This window comes from Mustela erminea, chromosome 4, assembly GCF_009829155.1.
Source record: "Mustela erminea isolate mMusErm1 chromosome 4, mMusErm1.Pri, whole genome shotgun sequence".
Classification (NCBI taxonomy): Eukaryota; Metazoa; Chordata; class Mammalia; order Carnivora; family Mustelidae; genus Mustela; species Mustela erminea.
This window is the reverse complement of record NC_045617.1, coordinates 31,665,778-31,680,700: the sequence shown is the minus strand read 5'-3', so window position 1 is coordinate 31,680,700 and position 14,923 is coordinate 31,665,778. Positions and strand designations below refer to the sequence as shown.

Sequence of the window (14,923 nt, the reverse complement as noted above, 5' to 3'; positions counted from 1 at the left end):
TTTTAAAAAAATCTTTTAATTTCATCTTTGGTATATTTTCTACTTTCCACTTTTAAGCTTCGTCTCTCCTTAAAAAGTAATAATCCAAAACAAAAAAGCAAGCTCAACTCTGCTTCTTTTTTAAAGATTTTATTTATTTCCTTGACAGGGGGAGGGCTCACAAGCAGAGAGAGAGGCAAAAGTAGGCTCCCCGCGGGGCCCGGAGCCCCAGTGAGGGCACCATCCCAGGACGCTGGGATCATGACCATGACCGGAGCCAAAAGCAGATACCGAACCGACTGAGCCACCCAGGCGCGCCCCAACTCTCGAGTTATTTTCCAATTTAAAGTTCCAGAGTAGGGAACGGTTCCCTCGGCGATAACTCCCCGCTTCGGCCAGCACTCGTCCCGGGGGCGCTCAAGAGCTCGGCGCGGGGAGGGGGGCGGGGGCGGGGGCGGGGGCGGGGGCGGGGGCGGGAGGAGGGCGGTGCCGCGGAGAAGAAGAAGGAGGAGGAGCCAGAGGAGGAAGTCTGGGGCCCGGTGGGCGCAAGCGGGCCATGGTGCTGCCGCTGCCGCTGTTCCGGAGCGCGCGCCGGCCGATACTGGCGTCCGCGGAGGCTGCTCTCTGGGGTGAGCTCGGTGGTCCCTGGGTAAAGAGAGAGCGTCTAACCTCGGGATCGGGGAAGGAATGGCATTGGTGGGGGTGCTCGCTGCTTGCGGCTTCCAGTTAAAAATCAGTCTCATTACTCTTGGCTCCTGGGAAGATATAGCACCTACATTCCGTTCTCGTTCTTTCCGATTCCGGGCTACTTGGGTCTGGGGGTGCTCGGGGGACGCAGGGAGAGAGGTCAGCGTTGCTCCAGGGAGCTCGCGTAGGGGAGGCTTTTAGGAAGATACTGGTGGGGGACTGGGCAGTGAAGGTCAGTTGGCGACTCAGACGAGCGAGCAACAGGGCCAGTTTCTGCTGGAGACTGAGGATGAGCCCAGCTTTGCGAGTTACACCTGTGACCCACTGGGGAGCCGCGCTCAGAGCTCCGTGGCAAGTCACCTAGAACTGTAACACTTAGAGCTATTAAAGTACCACTGCTAATTTTACGGACGGCAAAACCGGCCGGAGAAACGAAGGTTGTTCGTGGAGGCGTTGCGTGCATGACTCAGAGCATGCTTCCAGTCCCTTCGTTCTGCTTTACCTGGTCTCTCCGTTACCACAATTTTTATTTGTGGATGCAGCTGCAGAGACCGTGGCATGACACTGTGTCCCCAACTCTCCCAACCACTTACTCCACTTGCACTCTTGGTGCATCCTCTGTAGTTTAAAATGTGCTTTTTCGATGCAAATATGTTGTTTATTGAGCGCCTAGAAATGCAGACCTCCTGCTGGGGATACAGCCTCTGCAGTTCACGTCACCATTTTAGGGAGAGACAGACACAGGTAAACAATGACCACACACAGAGCCCCGGGAGACTGCAATGGAAAAAGCAAGTATTCTATCCGAGTTGGAGAAAGTGTTAGAGAAAAGGTGCCTTTTCATTAAAAAAATTTTACTAGTGGGGTGCCTGGCTGGCTCATTGGTGGAGCATGCAACCCTTGATCTCAGAGCTGTTATGCTGGAGCCCCAGGTGGGGCGTAGAGATGACTTAAAATCTTTAAAGAAAAAATTCTGCTAGTGATACATTATTATATTCCCATTATATTCCAACAGACAATAAAGAACAGCTGACATTTCCCTCTATACACGCTCCCATATTCCACCCTCCTCTCCAAATGTGGTTGGGTATACATCCTTCTGAACACTTTTCTATGAGTCTAGATAAATGTACACTTAAAAATACTACATATATAATATGTAGGTGTTGGTGTTTTTTAATTTATGCCCCAGAATTCCTGTCCCTGCAATCCCACTCCCCAGAAATAGTTTCTTGTTTACTTCCAGGTGTTCTTCTGGACATTTATAAAACATAAGTATTGTATTTTATGTGTGTATCGATCTTAAAGGGAGAGCTTTTTCATTTAGCAATATGGACATCTCTCCAAGTCAATAAATGTAGGTAAATGCTATGCTTCATAATTAATTTAACTATTCCCTGTATGAATATTTACATTGCTTCCAATCGCCAGGGTGGGTTTCTAATCTTTCAGCCTAGACTTTCCAAAGAGAATACTGTCAAGTCTTGTCTTCTTAATGACTTGAGGCTGCTAACATGAGTGCTTGTTACTGAAACAGTGGCCCCTCCCCATAACACTGAAAATGTCCTTTGTCTCCTGCATTTCCACGAGGACAAAAACTTGCCGTCTACCTTTATTCTCTGAAAGTATCCCCTCAGGTTTTATTCTACTAGTTTTATTCTCATCTTCCTCTTTGCTTCTGTTTAGACTTATGCAGGGCTGAAGCAGGATCCCAAACCTGACCTACTAAGTCATGTACACTGAGCTGTACTCACACACCTTTGTGGTGACCTGAAGTGAGTCAACTTTCATCTACCACATCCTGTCCTGTCTCTCCCCTGAGTTCTGACCTCTCTAAGGTTCTAAGTAGATTTTGGGGTAATAGCCAGGTTGTGTAAAGGCCTTTACTTAATCCTAGTCCTACAAAGAACAACAGAAAACACGGAAGTGCTTTGTCAATATGAGTCAGTTGGCAGCAGTAGAAGATGCTTTTAAAAAGGAGGGAGGTTGGGGAAGGTGACAGTCAGCGGACGTGGCGACTCGAGCGGCTATTTAAGGGAAAATACTGTGAGTGAGTAGTAATGGAGGTTGAGAAGACAAGTAACTTTGAGAAGCTCAAAGATAGTATATGGATTCCCCTTTCATACTAAATTCACCGCTTCATCTGATAAATGCATTGCCGTATCTAAAATTTCCATTTTTAATCTTTTATTCCCTAGAATCTTTAGATTCCCTTTAATCTTTTACTCCCTAGATTTCCTAAAATAATCTTTATATCCCATAGGATGGTTGTTCACTTGCTTTTCAAATTTTGCTGCAAGTGGTTCTCAAAAAGTCAAAATATTTATTGAAGTGATTACATTGGAAGTCATAAAATGTTCACACCAAACCCAAATACACGTTCGATAAGGAAGCACACCAAATGTTCTTACTAATATTTTCTCTATGGAGTAACAATCATTATTTCTAATGTATTCTTTCTTGGTTGTGGGTTGTTTATATTCACTGTTACATGGTCTCTATCAATAATTTTCTTTTTTTTTAAGATTATATTTATTTATTTGTGAGAAAGAGCACAAGTGGGGAGAATAGGGTAAAGCAGGCTCCCCACTGAGCAAGGAGCATGATGCAGGGCTTGATCCCAGGATCCTGAGATCATGACCTGGGCCGAAGGCAGCAGCTTAACTGACTGAGCCACCCAGGCATCCCTAGAAATAATTTTCGGTATTCAACAGATACTAATGTGGGATTTCTAAGGTGTCAAATCCAAAAGAGGATTACAGATGAACCAGAGAATTTATTTTATAGTTGTGGCAAGAGTGAGTTGCCATTATTATGGTTGTTATCATTAAGCAAAAACTTTTATGTTTCAAATAGTTACATTTTTCCCATCAAAATTTTGTTTGAAATTATAAAAAGAATACCAAACTGAATTGGTAGGAAGTGATGGTACGCTATTTCTAAGTGGAAATTTTTTTTTAAAGATTTGTATTTATTTGAGAGAGAGAGCAAGCACACAAACAGGGAGTAGGACAGAGGGAGAGGGAGAAGCAGGCTCCCCACTGAGCAGGGAGCCCAGGGCGGGGCTCGATCTCAGGACCCTGGTATCATGACTTGAGCTGAAGGCAGATGCTTAACTGACTGAGCCACCAAGGCGCCCCTCTAAGTGAAATTTAGCTCAGTATTTTAAAGCAGAACATATAATACAAAACTATGCTATATTATAATATAGAAAAGAAGCTAAATTTATGAAAAAATAAATTCAGAACCCAAATCATGTGTATGACTTCTATATATAGTTTCTTTAAACATATAATAATTAAATTGCATTAGGCTAATTGAAATTAAATAATTCAAAAAATAGGGGTGCCAGCTGGCTCACTTGGAAGAACTTGCATGCAACTCTTTATCTTGGGGCCATGGGTTTAAGTCCCACACTGGGTGTAGATATTACATCAATAAATAAAATTAAAAAAAATTTTTTCAAAGAATAATTGAATCTAGAACTTAGAGATATATCATAATAATGCTAAATTTCTTTTTTTTTTTAAAAAAAAAAACAACCTTTTATTTATTTGACAGAGAAAGAGGAAATACAAGCAGGGGTTGTGGGAGAAGGAGAACAGGCTTCCTGCAGAGCGGGGGACTCCATGAGGGTCTCCATGAGCAGCTCCATGCCAGGACTCTGGGACATTGACCTGAGCTGAAGGCAGATGCATAATGACTGAGCGACCCAGGCGCCTCTAGAAGTAATCCTAAATTCCTTAAGTTTTCTGTTTGAAAAAAAAAAAAAAAATGCTTCTTCCTACAAGTTTCTTCTTACTAAACAGACCTGACAATTTTAGAAAAGCAAGCTTCTAAACATGTATATACAGTATGTATCGGACCATTCTGAATTATACTGGATCTTCAATTTGCATAGTCTAATTTGATGCGATTTTAAATATTTTTAGGTCAGGGGCACCTGAGTGGCTCAGTGGGTTAAGCCTCTGCCTTCAGCTCAGGTCATGATCTCAGGGTCCTGGATGGAGTCCTGCATCGGGCTCTCTGCTCAGCAGGGAGCCTGCTTCCTCTTCCCTCTCTCTCTGCCTGCCTCTCTGCTTACTTGTGATCTCTGTCAAATAAATAAATAAATAAATAAATAAATAAATTAATTAATTTAGGTCATCATTTTATCTCACACTGAAATTTGGGTTGGTAGGTTGATTTTTTTTTTTTAAGCTATAGGCATTTGAAAAACAGCAAATATGGAGAGAGGATTTCTCTGAACTCCTCTTACCTGCCTTAAGACAGTCCTCCAAAAGGAACTCAATTTCATAAATCCCCTCCCCAAGAGTTTCACCAACCAAGGATGATTGACTCATCACAGGAAAGGAGACTAGAACTCAACACCACACCCAATCTTTGTCACAAACTGGCATACCTCCCATTTATTCTTCTAAGAGCCCGTTTATCTTTCCTAAAAATCATTTACTCTCCCCCAAGAGGCCTACATTCTGTCTCCCTATGAAGATGAGAATTCTTATTTTTTTAATTTAAAAAAGTACATATTTTATTTTTTTATTTTTTCTAACTTTTTTTTTTAGATTTTATTTATTTATTTGACAGAGAGAAATCACAAGTAGATGGAGAGGCAGGCAGAGAGAGAGAGGGAAGCAGGCTCCCTGCTGAGCAGAGAGCCTGATGCAGGACTCGATCCCAGGACCCTGAGATCATGACCTGAGCCGAAGGCAGCAGCTTAACCCACTGAGCCACCCAGGCGCCCCAAAAAAGTACATATTTTAAATTTTTTATCTTTTTTGCTTTCACCCATTTCTCCTGCCCCACCCCTCCGTGCCTCTGGCAACCACCAGTCTGTTCTCTGTATCTGTGAACTTGGATTTTGAGGGTTTGTTTATTTTTTTGCTTGTTTGCTTTTGGTTCCACATATGAGATCACATGGTATTTATCTTTCTTGATCTGACTTAGGGTAATGCCCTCAAGGTCCATGTCTCAAATGCCAAGAGTTCATTCTTTTTTTTTTTTTTTTTTTTAGATTTTATTTATTTATTTGACAGTAGATGGAGAGGCAGGCAGAGAGAGAGAGAGAGAGGGAAGCAGGCTCCCTGCTGAGCAGAGAGCCCGATGCGGGACTCGATCCCAGGACCCTGAGATCATGACCTGAGCCGAAGGCAGCGGCCTAAACCACTGAGCCACCCAGGCGCCCCGAGTTCATTCTTTTTTATGGCTGAATATTTGTGTGTGTGTGTGTGTGTGTGTGTGTGTGTGTGTGTGTGTGTACCACAATTTATTTTTTTTAAAGATTTTATTTATTTATTTGACAGACAGAGATCACAAGTAGGCAGAGATGCAAGCAGAGAGAGAGGAAGAAGCAGGCTCCCTGCCGAGCAGAGAGCCCGATGTGGGGCTCGATCCCAGGACCCCAGGATCATGTCCTGAGCCGAAAGCAGAGGCTTTAACCCACTGAGCCACCTAGGTGCTCCGTGTACCACAATTTCTTTATCCATTTATCCATCAGTGGACACTTAGGCTCTTTCTATATCTTGGCTGTTACACATAATGCTGCAGGAAACACAGTGGTGCATATATCTTTTGAAGGTAGCATCTTCATTTTGCTCAGATAAATACCAGGAATGGAATTGCTGGATCATATGGTAGTTCTATTCTTAATTTTTTGAGGAACTTCCATATTGTTTTCCACAGTGGCTGCACCAATTCACATTCCCAGTAGTGCATGAGGGTTCCCTTTTCTCCACATTCTCATTGACATTAGTTACTTCTTGTCATACAATGTGATCTATCGTGCATACTTTTCTGAATTCTTTTCTCACTTAGGTATTCAGAAACTTTCCATGACAGTACATATAACTCTTTTAACTACTGCATAATCCATAGTATGGATTACCACAGTTTATTTAACCAGTCCCCTCTTGATGGACATTTTGGTTTCCATTTTTTTGCTGTTCTGAAAACTTCTTCAATAGTTACTGTACACAGCTCTTTGTGTATCTCTACAAGTAACTTACTAGAATAGATACTTAGAAGTGGAACTGTTGGGTTGGTGACAAGTGGTATTCAACAGAGTCTTCAAGGAGAGGAAGAGTGTGCCAGGTAGAGATGAGGAAGGAAGAAAAGAACCCTTCAGAAAGAACCGTGTGCATATATCGTGAAGGAAGGTGAAAACATGTATTTGAAGATTGCACCATAGAGATTGCTTAAACCTCACAGCAACTCAGAAAGGTTAAGTAATACTATTACTGTTTTAAAAATAAGAAACAAAGTCCTGGAGAATTTAAGTAATCTTCCCAGGACTATAGAGCTAAGTGGACAAGGGAGGATTTGAACCTGGTTTATCAGACTCTAAAATCCCTGCTCTTTCCATTATAAAAAGGTAGTTGGGGCACATGTCTACTTTTGATGTAGCTGGAGGGTAGGGTTCTTGATGCAGAGGAGGAATGGGGAGGAGGAGAAGGTCTGGTAAATTATGCTGGTAAAGTAGATTGAAGGACATCAAAGAACATGCTAAGGAGTTCAGACTGTGTCTTATAACGTAGGCTGTAGGGAACATCCAGGCAAGGCTAGATTGACCAGTGTGGAAAAGCCAAACTGGAGTTTATTAAAAAACGAGCCTCAAAAATGTGAAAATCACATATAGCCTGTGTTACTCTTGAGAATCCCTCAAGAGAATCACACATCATCGCAATAAATCCCAAACAGCCAGTTTTCCTTCAGTGTAGGAACTGATCGCTGTTTCTTTGATCACGCAATAGATGAAGTGGTTGATTTACAAGTAGAGGCCTTGTACAAAAAATACACTATAGCTTTTTTTTTTTAATTTTTAATTTTTTTGACAGACAGAGGGCCCGACGTGGGGCTCGATCCCCGGACCCTGAGATCATGACCTGAGCCAAAGGCAGAGGCTTAACCTACTGAGCCACCCAGGCGCCCCAAAAATACACTATAGCTTTCACTCAAGAGTTAGTATGGACTTGAGGCTCACACCATGAGAGGCTTGGGGGGGGCAGAGACTCGTTAAGAGAATATTTGTGCCGTAGAAAGCTAGGAAATCTAGTCCTCATTGACTGTACACATGCTCTCCATTGCCCCCTACATACACACACACCCCAACAGGAAGCATAGAGAAAACTGAATGTCAGTTTGGCTCTAATATCTAAGAAAAACATAACTATCTTTGATTCGGTTACACAAGTTACATGCCGAGATGATATTTGTTTCCCTGTGGTGAAGTACCACAGACTTGAGTTTAACCATTTTTTAAATTACCGTAGTTTTCCAATTCCTAACTACAAGGAACTGTATCAAGTCAGCTGGCTGACTTGTTGCATTCCGGGAATTCACAAAAAAGTTGAGTGAGAAATAGTTTTATCCCAGGCATTTTAAGATAGAATCTTATAGATTACATGAGCCAACTATTCAAAATCTGAAGAGGATGGGGAAATCTGTATTTTTATTTTTTTACTGTATTTGCTTTGATAAAATATATGTAAATATATTTTAAATATATATTTATATTATATATTATATATATTCTATATAATATTAAATATTAAATAAATATAAAGTTTGCCATTTTAGCCATTTTTTATAAATTTTTTAAATTTAATTTTATTTTTTTCATTGATCCAAGATTCATTGTTTAGGCACCACACCCAGTGCTCCATGCAATACGTGCCCTCCTTAATACCCACCACCAGACTCACCTCTCCTCCTACTCCTCCTCCCCTCCAAAACCCTGTTTGTTTCTCAGAGTCCACAGTCTCTCATGGTTCATCTCCCCCTCTGATTTCCCTCAACTCACTTCTCTCCTTCTCCCAGTGTCCTCCATGTTATTCCTTATGCGTCACAAGTAAGTGAAACCGTATGATACTTGACTTTCTCTGCTTGACTTATTTCACTCAGCATAATCTCTTCCAGTCCCATCCATGTTGATACAAAAGTTGGGTGTTCATCCTTTCTGATGGAGGCATAATATTCCACTGTATATATGGACCATATCTTCTTTATCTGTTCGTCTGTTGAAGGGCATCTTGGCTCTTTCCACAGTTTGGCAACTGTGGCCACTGCTGCTATGAACATTGGGGCACAGATGGCCCTTCTTTTCACTACATCTGTATCTTTGGGATAAATACCCAGTAGTGTAATTGCAGGGTCATTGGGTAGCTCTATTTTTAATTTCTTTTTTTTTTTTTTAAGACTTTTTATTTATTTATTGCAGAGAGAGAGAGACAGCGAGAGAGGGAAGACAAGCAGGGGGATTGGAAGAGGGAGAAGCAGGCCTCCGGCCAAGCAGAGAGCCTGATGCAGGGCTCATACCCAGGACCCTGGGATCATGACTCTACCCGAAGGCAGATGCTTAACAGCTGAGTCATCCAGGCACCTCTCTATTTTTAATTTCTTTTTTTTTTTTTTTTTTTTTTTTTTTTAAAGATTTTATTTATTTATTTGACAGAGAGAAATCACAAGTAGATGGAGAAGCAGGCAGAGAGAGAGAGACAGGGAAGCAGGCTCTGCCGAGCAGAGAGCCCGATGCGGGACCCGATCCCAGGACCCTGAGATCATGACCTGAGCCGAAGGCAGCGGCTTAAACCACTGAGCCACCCAGGCGCCCCTCTATTTTTAATTTCTTAAGGAATCTCCACACTGTTTTCCAAAGTGGCTGCACCAACTTGCTTCCCACCAACAGTGTAAGAGGGTCCCCTTTCTCCACATCCTCTCCGACACATATTGTTTACTGTCTTGTTAAATTTGGCCATTCTAATTGTGTGAGGTGGTATCTCAATGTGGTTTTGATTTGAATCTCTCTGATGGCTAATGATGATAAACATTTTTTCATGTGTCTGTTAGCCATTTTTGAGTGTACAATTCAGTGGCATTAATTGTATTCACAACATTGTGGGGATCGTTACCACTGTATTTCCAAAAATTTTCATCACCCCCAACAGAAACTCAAACCCATTGAGCAATAACACCCCTCCCTCCAACTTCTGGTAATCTCTAACCTACTTTCTATGAATTTACCTGTTCTAGATATTTCATGAGTGGAATCATCAAATATTTGTCATTTTGTGTCTGGATTACTTCACTTAGCGTGTTCTCCATGTCTTATTTTCAAGCTGCAGTATGTGTTAGAGCTTCATTCCTTTTTATGACGGAATAATATTTCATTGTATGTATAAGCCACATTTTGTTAATCCATTCATCTGTTGAATGAACACTTGAGCTGCTTCCATCTTTTAGCTATTGCGAATAATTGTGAATAATGCTGCTATGAGCATTGGTGTCTGAGTTTGAGTCCCTGTTTTCAAATCTTTTGGGTACATACCTTGGAGTGGAATTGCTAGGAAACCTGAATTTTTTAACTACTATATTTGTCCATTTTTCCATCTTTTGCTGTCAGTGAGAAAGACAAATGAAAATAGCACAGTGTTTGGTTTTACAAAGGAAATGCGGTTTTTCAAAACTCCCTTTTGGATTTTCTTAACTATTTAATAAATAGAACCATGAAGTGTTTTTTTGTGTGTGTTGTTTTGTTTTGTTTTGTTTGGTCTATGCACACTGCAGAAAATTTACTAAGACATTAAAGGATGAACCAAGAAAGTCTGGGAACCCCTGGTTTATACCTAGTGCTCTCTAACTAGTTTTATAAATTTAATACTATATTTTGGATAACTTACATTAAATAATATGCCATTGTATAAATGCACTACTTACAACTATTTCCTTATGGATAGAATTCCAGCTTCTTACCATTTTTCAGTACTACAAAGAATGCTGCCCATGAATATATTTATACAAATATACATTTGTATGCATTCATGTTAATACTCCTGTAGGAAGATAGATTCCTAAAAGTGAAATTGTGAAGTAAAAAATATACACAGAGTGTTATTCCTGCTAAATTTTCCTTTCAAAAGGTTATGACATTACACACTCCCAACATTGTAAAAGAGTACCCATTTCTTCATACCTTTACCAATATTTGATGTTATCAATCCCTTTTAATTTTTACAAATCTGGCAAAATTTGAAAAATTTTGTTTGTATCTTGCATTTCCTTAATAAGTAGTGAGATAAGGCATCTTTTTACATTTTATTGATCATTGGTATTATTCAGGCCAATTCCCTGTTCCTGTTTTGGCCATTTTTCTATTGGGAATTTTGTCCTTTTCCTATTTGTATAAGCTCTATTAATACTAATGTTTTGTCTTTTTTGTGTTATGAATATTTTGTTCCTGCCTGCCACGTGTCTTCTAGTTATTCATTGTTCTATTCCCATATATAAATTTAGCATATTTATGAGGTCAAATCTTTATGGCTTCTGATTTTGCCGTGTTTAGAATGGTCTTCTTATCCCAAGGTTTAAATTATCTGCTCATGTTTTCTATTGGTACTTCTAATATACTAGTTTCTAGATTGAAATTTATATTTATTTACATGTAAGGAATGAGGCAATAGCCTGCTTATACTTTCTTCCTATTGGCTGGCTATTTGCCCTGCATATTTGTTGAACAAAATATCCCCATTATTTTGAAATATAATTGTTACCAAATACTGAATTCTCATAGATTACGGTATGTTGTGTGTCTGCTTCTCAAACTGAGGGTTGCTGGGGGGAGGGGGGTTGGGAGAAGGGGGTGGGATTATGGACATTGGGGAGGGTATATGCTTTGGTGAGTGCTGTGAAGTGTGTAAACCTGGTGATTCACAGACCTGTACCCCTGGGGATAAAAATATATGTTTATAAAAAATAAAAAATTAAATTAAAAATTAAAAAAAAACCCTCTTTCTATGCCAGCTTATACTGTTTATACCAATTTCACTTTATAAGATACTTCATTTTTTTTTAAGATTTTTTTATTATTTATTTATTTGATAGACAGAGATCACAAGTAGGCAGAGAGGCAGGCAGAGAGAGAGGAGGAAGCAGGGTCCCAGCTGAGCAGAGAGCACGATGCGGGGCTTGATCCCAGGACCCTGGGATCATGACCTGAGCCAAAGGCAGAGACTTTAACCCACTGAGCCACCCAGGCGCCCCAGATATTTCATATTTTAAACAACCTTTGAGCATTATTATTTACTTTATAGCAGTCATTTTGTTGTGAAATATGATTATTAAATTTTTTAAATTTTTATTTTATTTTAAAAATCTTCGGGGTTTTCTTTCATGCTTAAAAAATCAATTTGGACCTTTAGAAAAGTTAGAAAAATAAAATGGAGTTCCCTTTATTCTTACCCAACTTCCCTTAACGTAAGCATCTTAGATGGTACAGTTACTGAAATCAGGAAAGTAATACTAACATAATATTGTTAACTAATCCATAGGCCTTATTTGAATTTCACCAGTTTTCCCACTGAGGTCTTTTATAGTCCCAGATCCAATCCAGGATTCTATGTTATTACATCGTCATGGCTCCTTAGTCTGCTTCAATCTGTGACAGTTCCACAGCTTTTGTCTTTCATAACTTTGACACTTTTTTAAGAGTATTGGTTATTTTGTAGGTTGAGTTTGAGATTTTCTTCTGACTTGATTCAGGGTATGTATTTTGGCAAAAATACTAAGGAAGTGATGTGTTCTTCTTTGAGCATCCTATCAAAGTATACATTTTGACATTTCTTATTACTAGTGAAGTGATCTTTGAATAATTGGTTAAAGTAGTATCTTTCAGGTGTTTCCTTTTGTTATTAGTAAGTATTTCCTGGGGGAGATACTATCCTATTTCTAATCAAAATTTCATCTACTAACTCTAGCTTCTGTCAATGGCTCTCGCTGAAATAATTATTACTTGTTAACCTAATGGTGATTTTCTCTTTTCATCATTCATTCTACATTTATCAATTGAAATAATCCCTTCTCCCCATTTATTCAATTATATCCTTATATCAGTGTGGACCCATGGATTTATTTTATAGGTTATAACCCAGTACCGTATTATGTTACCAGTTATTTAAGTTTTTATTTAAGTAATCCCTACACCCAGCATAGGGCTTGAACTCACAACCCCAAGATCAAGAGTCACAGGCTCTTCTGACAGAGCCAGCCAAGGTGCCCCACCAATTATTTAACAGATAGAAACAACCTTTAAGTACTTACAAGTGTAGTTTCAAATGTAAGGTTCCCATATCTTCACTTGCAAGGGGAAATTGAAATTTTCTTAACATTGTAATTTGGATTATGCTTAAATTCACAAGTTATTTGCAGGATTCAGGTACCAAATGCTGAATGTGTATTTACAAGTTCCACCTAATTAAGGGCTTGGAGAGAGTAGAATATGGAGCTGGCACAAGGCCAGCCATTCAGCATGGAGGGCAAGAGGGTAGCCTTCCTGTGGCTCTGTCAGGCTGTGTACAAAATACATATACAGGTCAGTGAAGTAAAAGAACTGACTGGAATCAGTGGGGAAATTCCTTTGACCTGCCTTCCAGATATTAATAGCAATGTTACTTTGAAGGTACCTAAATTATTTTATTCTTTCCAGGTTTGAAGTCAATAAAGGGAAGCTGCTATAACTTTTGTACAGCTATTTTTAAAGATGTCACTTATAAGGAACTTAAAAACCTCTTGAATTCCAAAAAAATTATGTTAATTGATGTTAGAGAGCCATGGGAAATTGTCGAGTATGGGAAAATTCCCGGGTCCGTCAACATTCCACGTAAGTGATGTGTGACTTGAATTAATTCCTCACAAAAGTATATATTCAGTAATTTACTGTACCTAAGATTTAATTGAAATTCTTAACATTTTCTTTCAGTGGGTGAGGTAGGTAAAGCTCTACAGATGAACCCAAAAGACTTCAAAGAGAAGTACAACGAAGTAAAACCATCCAAATCAGACAGTCTGGTGTTTTCTTGTTTAGCCGGAGTGAGAAGCAAGAAGGCTTTGGACACGGCAGTATCTCTGGGCTTTAACAGGTGCATAAATGAAGTATAAAATTGTATTCAAGAGTGTGTATAATAGCAATGTTTCATATGTATTATATTTTTACTGGTCGACTGAAAAATGTCTTCTAATACTGTGTTAGTAATAGGATAGAGACTAACCCTCTATATTTTCATCCTACTCAAAAGTAACAGTCTTTCACGTAGGTTTAAAGGCTAGAGTAGTCATGGCATCTCTACATCTCTAAAGTTCCTATCAACTTTGTGTTATAAAGCAGAAGGGAATTTTTACAGCACTAACCTTGTTATATGTTTTCAGTGCTCAACACTATGCTGGAGGATGGAAGGAATGGGCAACCTATGAATTTTCAGAGAAGAAACACGGAAATTGATTTTTGGAATACAAGTTGGCACTTTTTGGGCACCTGGGTGGCTCAATGGGTTAAGCCTTTGCCTTCGGCTCAGGTCATGATCTCAGGGTCCCACATCGGGCTCTCTACTCAGCAAGGAGCCTGCTTTCTCCTCTCTCTCTCTCTCTGACTGCCTGTCTGCCTACTTGTGATCTCTCTCTGTCAAATAAATAAATAAATTCTTAAAAACAAACAAAAAAAGAAAATCAAGTTGGCTCTTTCCTTCTGTATATGCAGCTTATGATATTGAAATGTACAAAGGGTTACACAAAACCCTTTCCAGTGATGCCCTGGCATCACTGGAAAGGGTTTTGTGTAACTCAGTTATTTGTTGTATCTTTTCCTTAACTGTTTAAGTTGAGAATACTACTTGCCCTTGCCTATTTTCAAAGGCTATTGAGGATTGAAATAATGTATGTGACTTGCCATGGGAGTATTAAGGGTTAGGATTCTAGAAATGAATTTTTAAAATAGTTTAGTACAGTACAATAGTATTCCCAAGCTCAGGTTACTTACAGTACCTAATCATAATGTTATGGCCATTTGTGTTAGCATAGCTTCTGTTCAATAAAGAGGCTATGAACTAAACAAGTTATATTTTAATAATAATATATTTGTAAATTTTCCCATTTTAGAAAATTCATAAAATTTCTTTTCTTATAATGATATATAGTACAGATATTTCTGATGGATATATCTTTCACCCATAATGTATTAAATAAAATAAAAACAGCTAGTAATCATTTCTTGAACACATTTCCTTGGCTTAGATCCGATGCTAAATATTACAAATGCTAAAAAGATAATAAAAAAGATGTGATTCTTCTCTGAAGAGGTCTGATGTCTAGCAGAGGTATATAGAAGTTAGATTTTTAAAAGCAGACTTTGTCTTAAAACACCAAGAATCTGAGATCCAGAAAAATAGGTGAAATACAAACAATGAAAATACATTAACACCGTCTAAAAGGCTTA

At 39.3% G+C, this 14,923-nt stretch overlaps 1 protein-coding gene across 1 annotated transcript; it reads left to right on the top strand.

Moving 5' to 3' along the window:
• The first annotated feature begins 476 nt into the window (after positions 1–476).
• Positions 477–14,061, top strand: TSTD3 (thiosulfate sulfurtransferase like domain containing 3). The gene is made up of 4 exons (XM_032338991.1): positions 477–608; positions 13,142–13,315; positions 13,415–13,574; positions 13,861–14,061. Exons 1-4 carry the CDS (start codon positions 536–538, stop codon positions 13,931–13,933), a joined length of 480 nt encoding a protein of 159 aa, XP_032194882.1. The 5' UTR covers positions 477–535; the 3' UTR covers positions 13,934–14,061.
• Positions 14,062–14,923: the final 862 nt, after the last annotated feature.

What these genes read in the sequence shown, in the direction of transcription:
- TSTD3 (XM_032338991.1), top strand. Translation starts at nt 536, where the DNA reads ATGGTGCTGCCGCTGCCGCTGTTCCGGAGCGCGCGCCGGCCGATACTG. An exon ending in CGCGGAGGCTGCTCTCTGGG is followed by an intron (nt 609 to 13,141) that starts GTGAGCTCGGTG and finishes TATTCTTTCCAG; the next exon opens with GTTTGAAGTCAATAAAGGGA. An exon ending in CGGGTCCGTCAACATTCCAC is followed by an intron (nt 13,316 to 13,414) that starts GTAAGTGATGTG and finishes ATTTTCTTTCAG; the next exon opens with TGGGTGAGGTAGGTAAAGCT.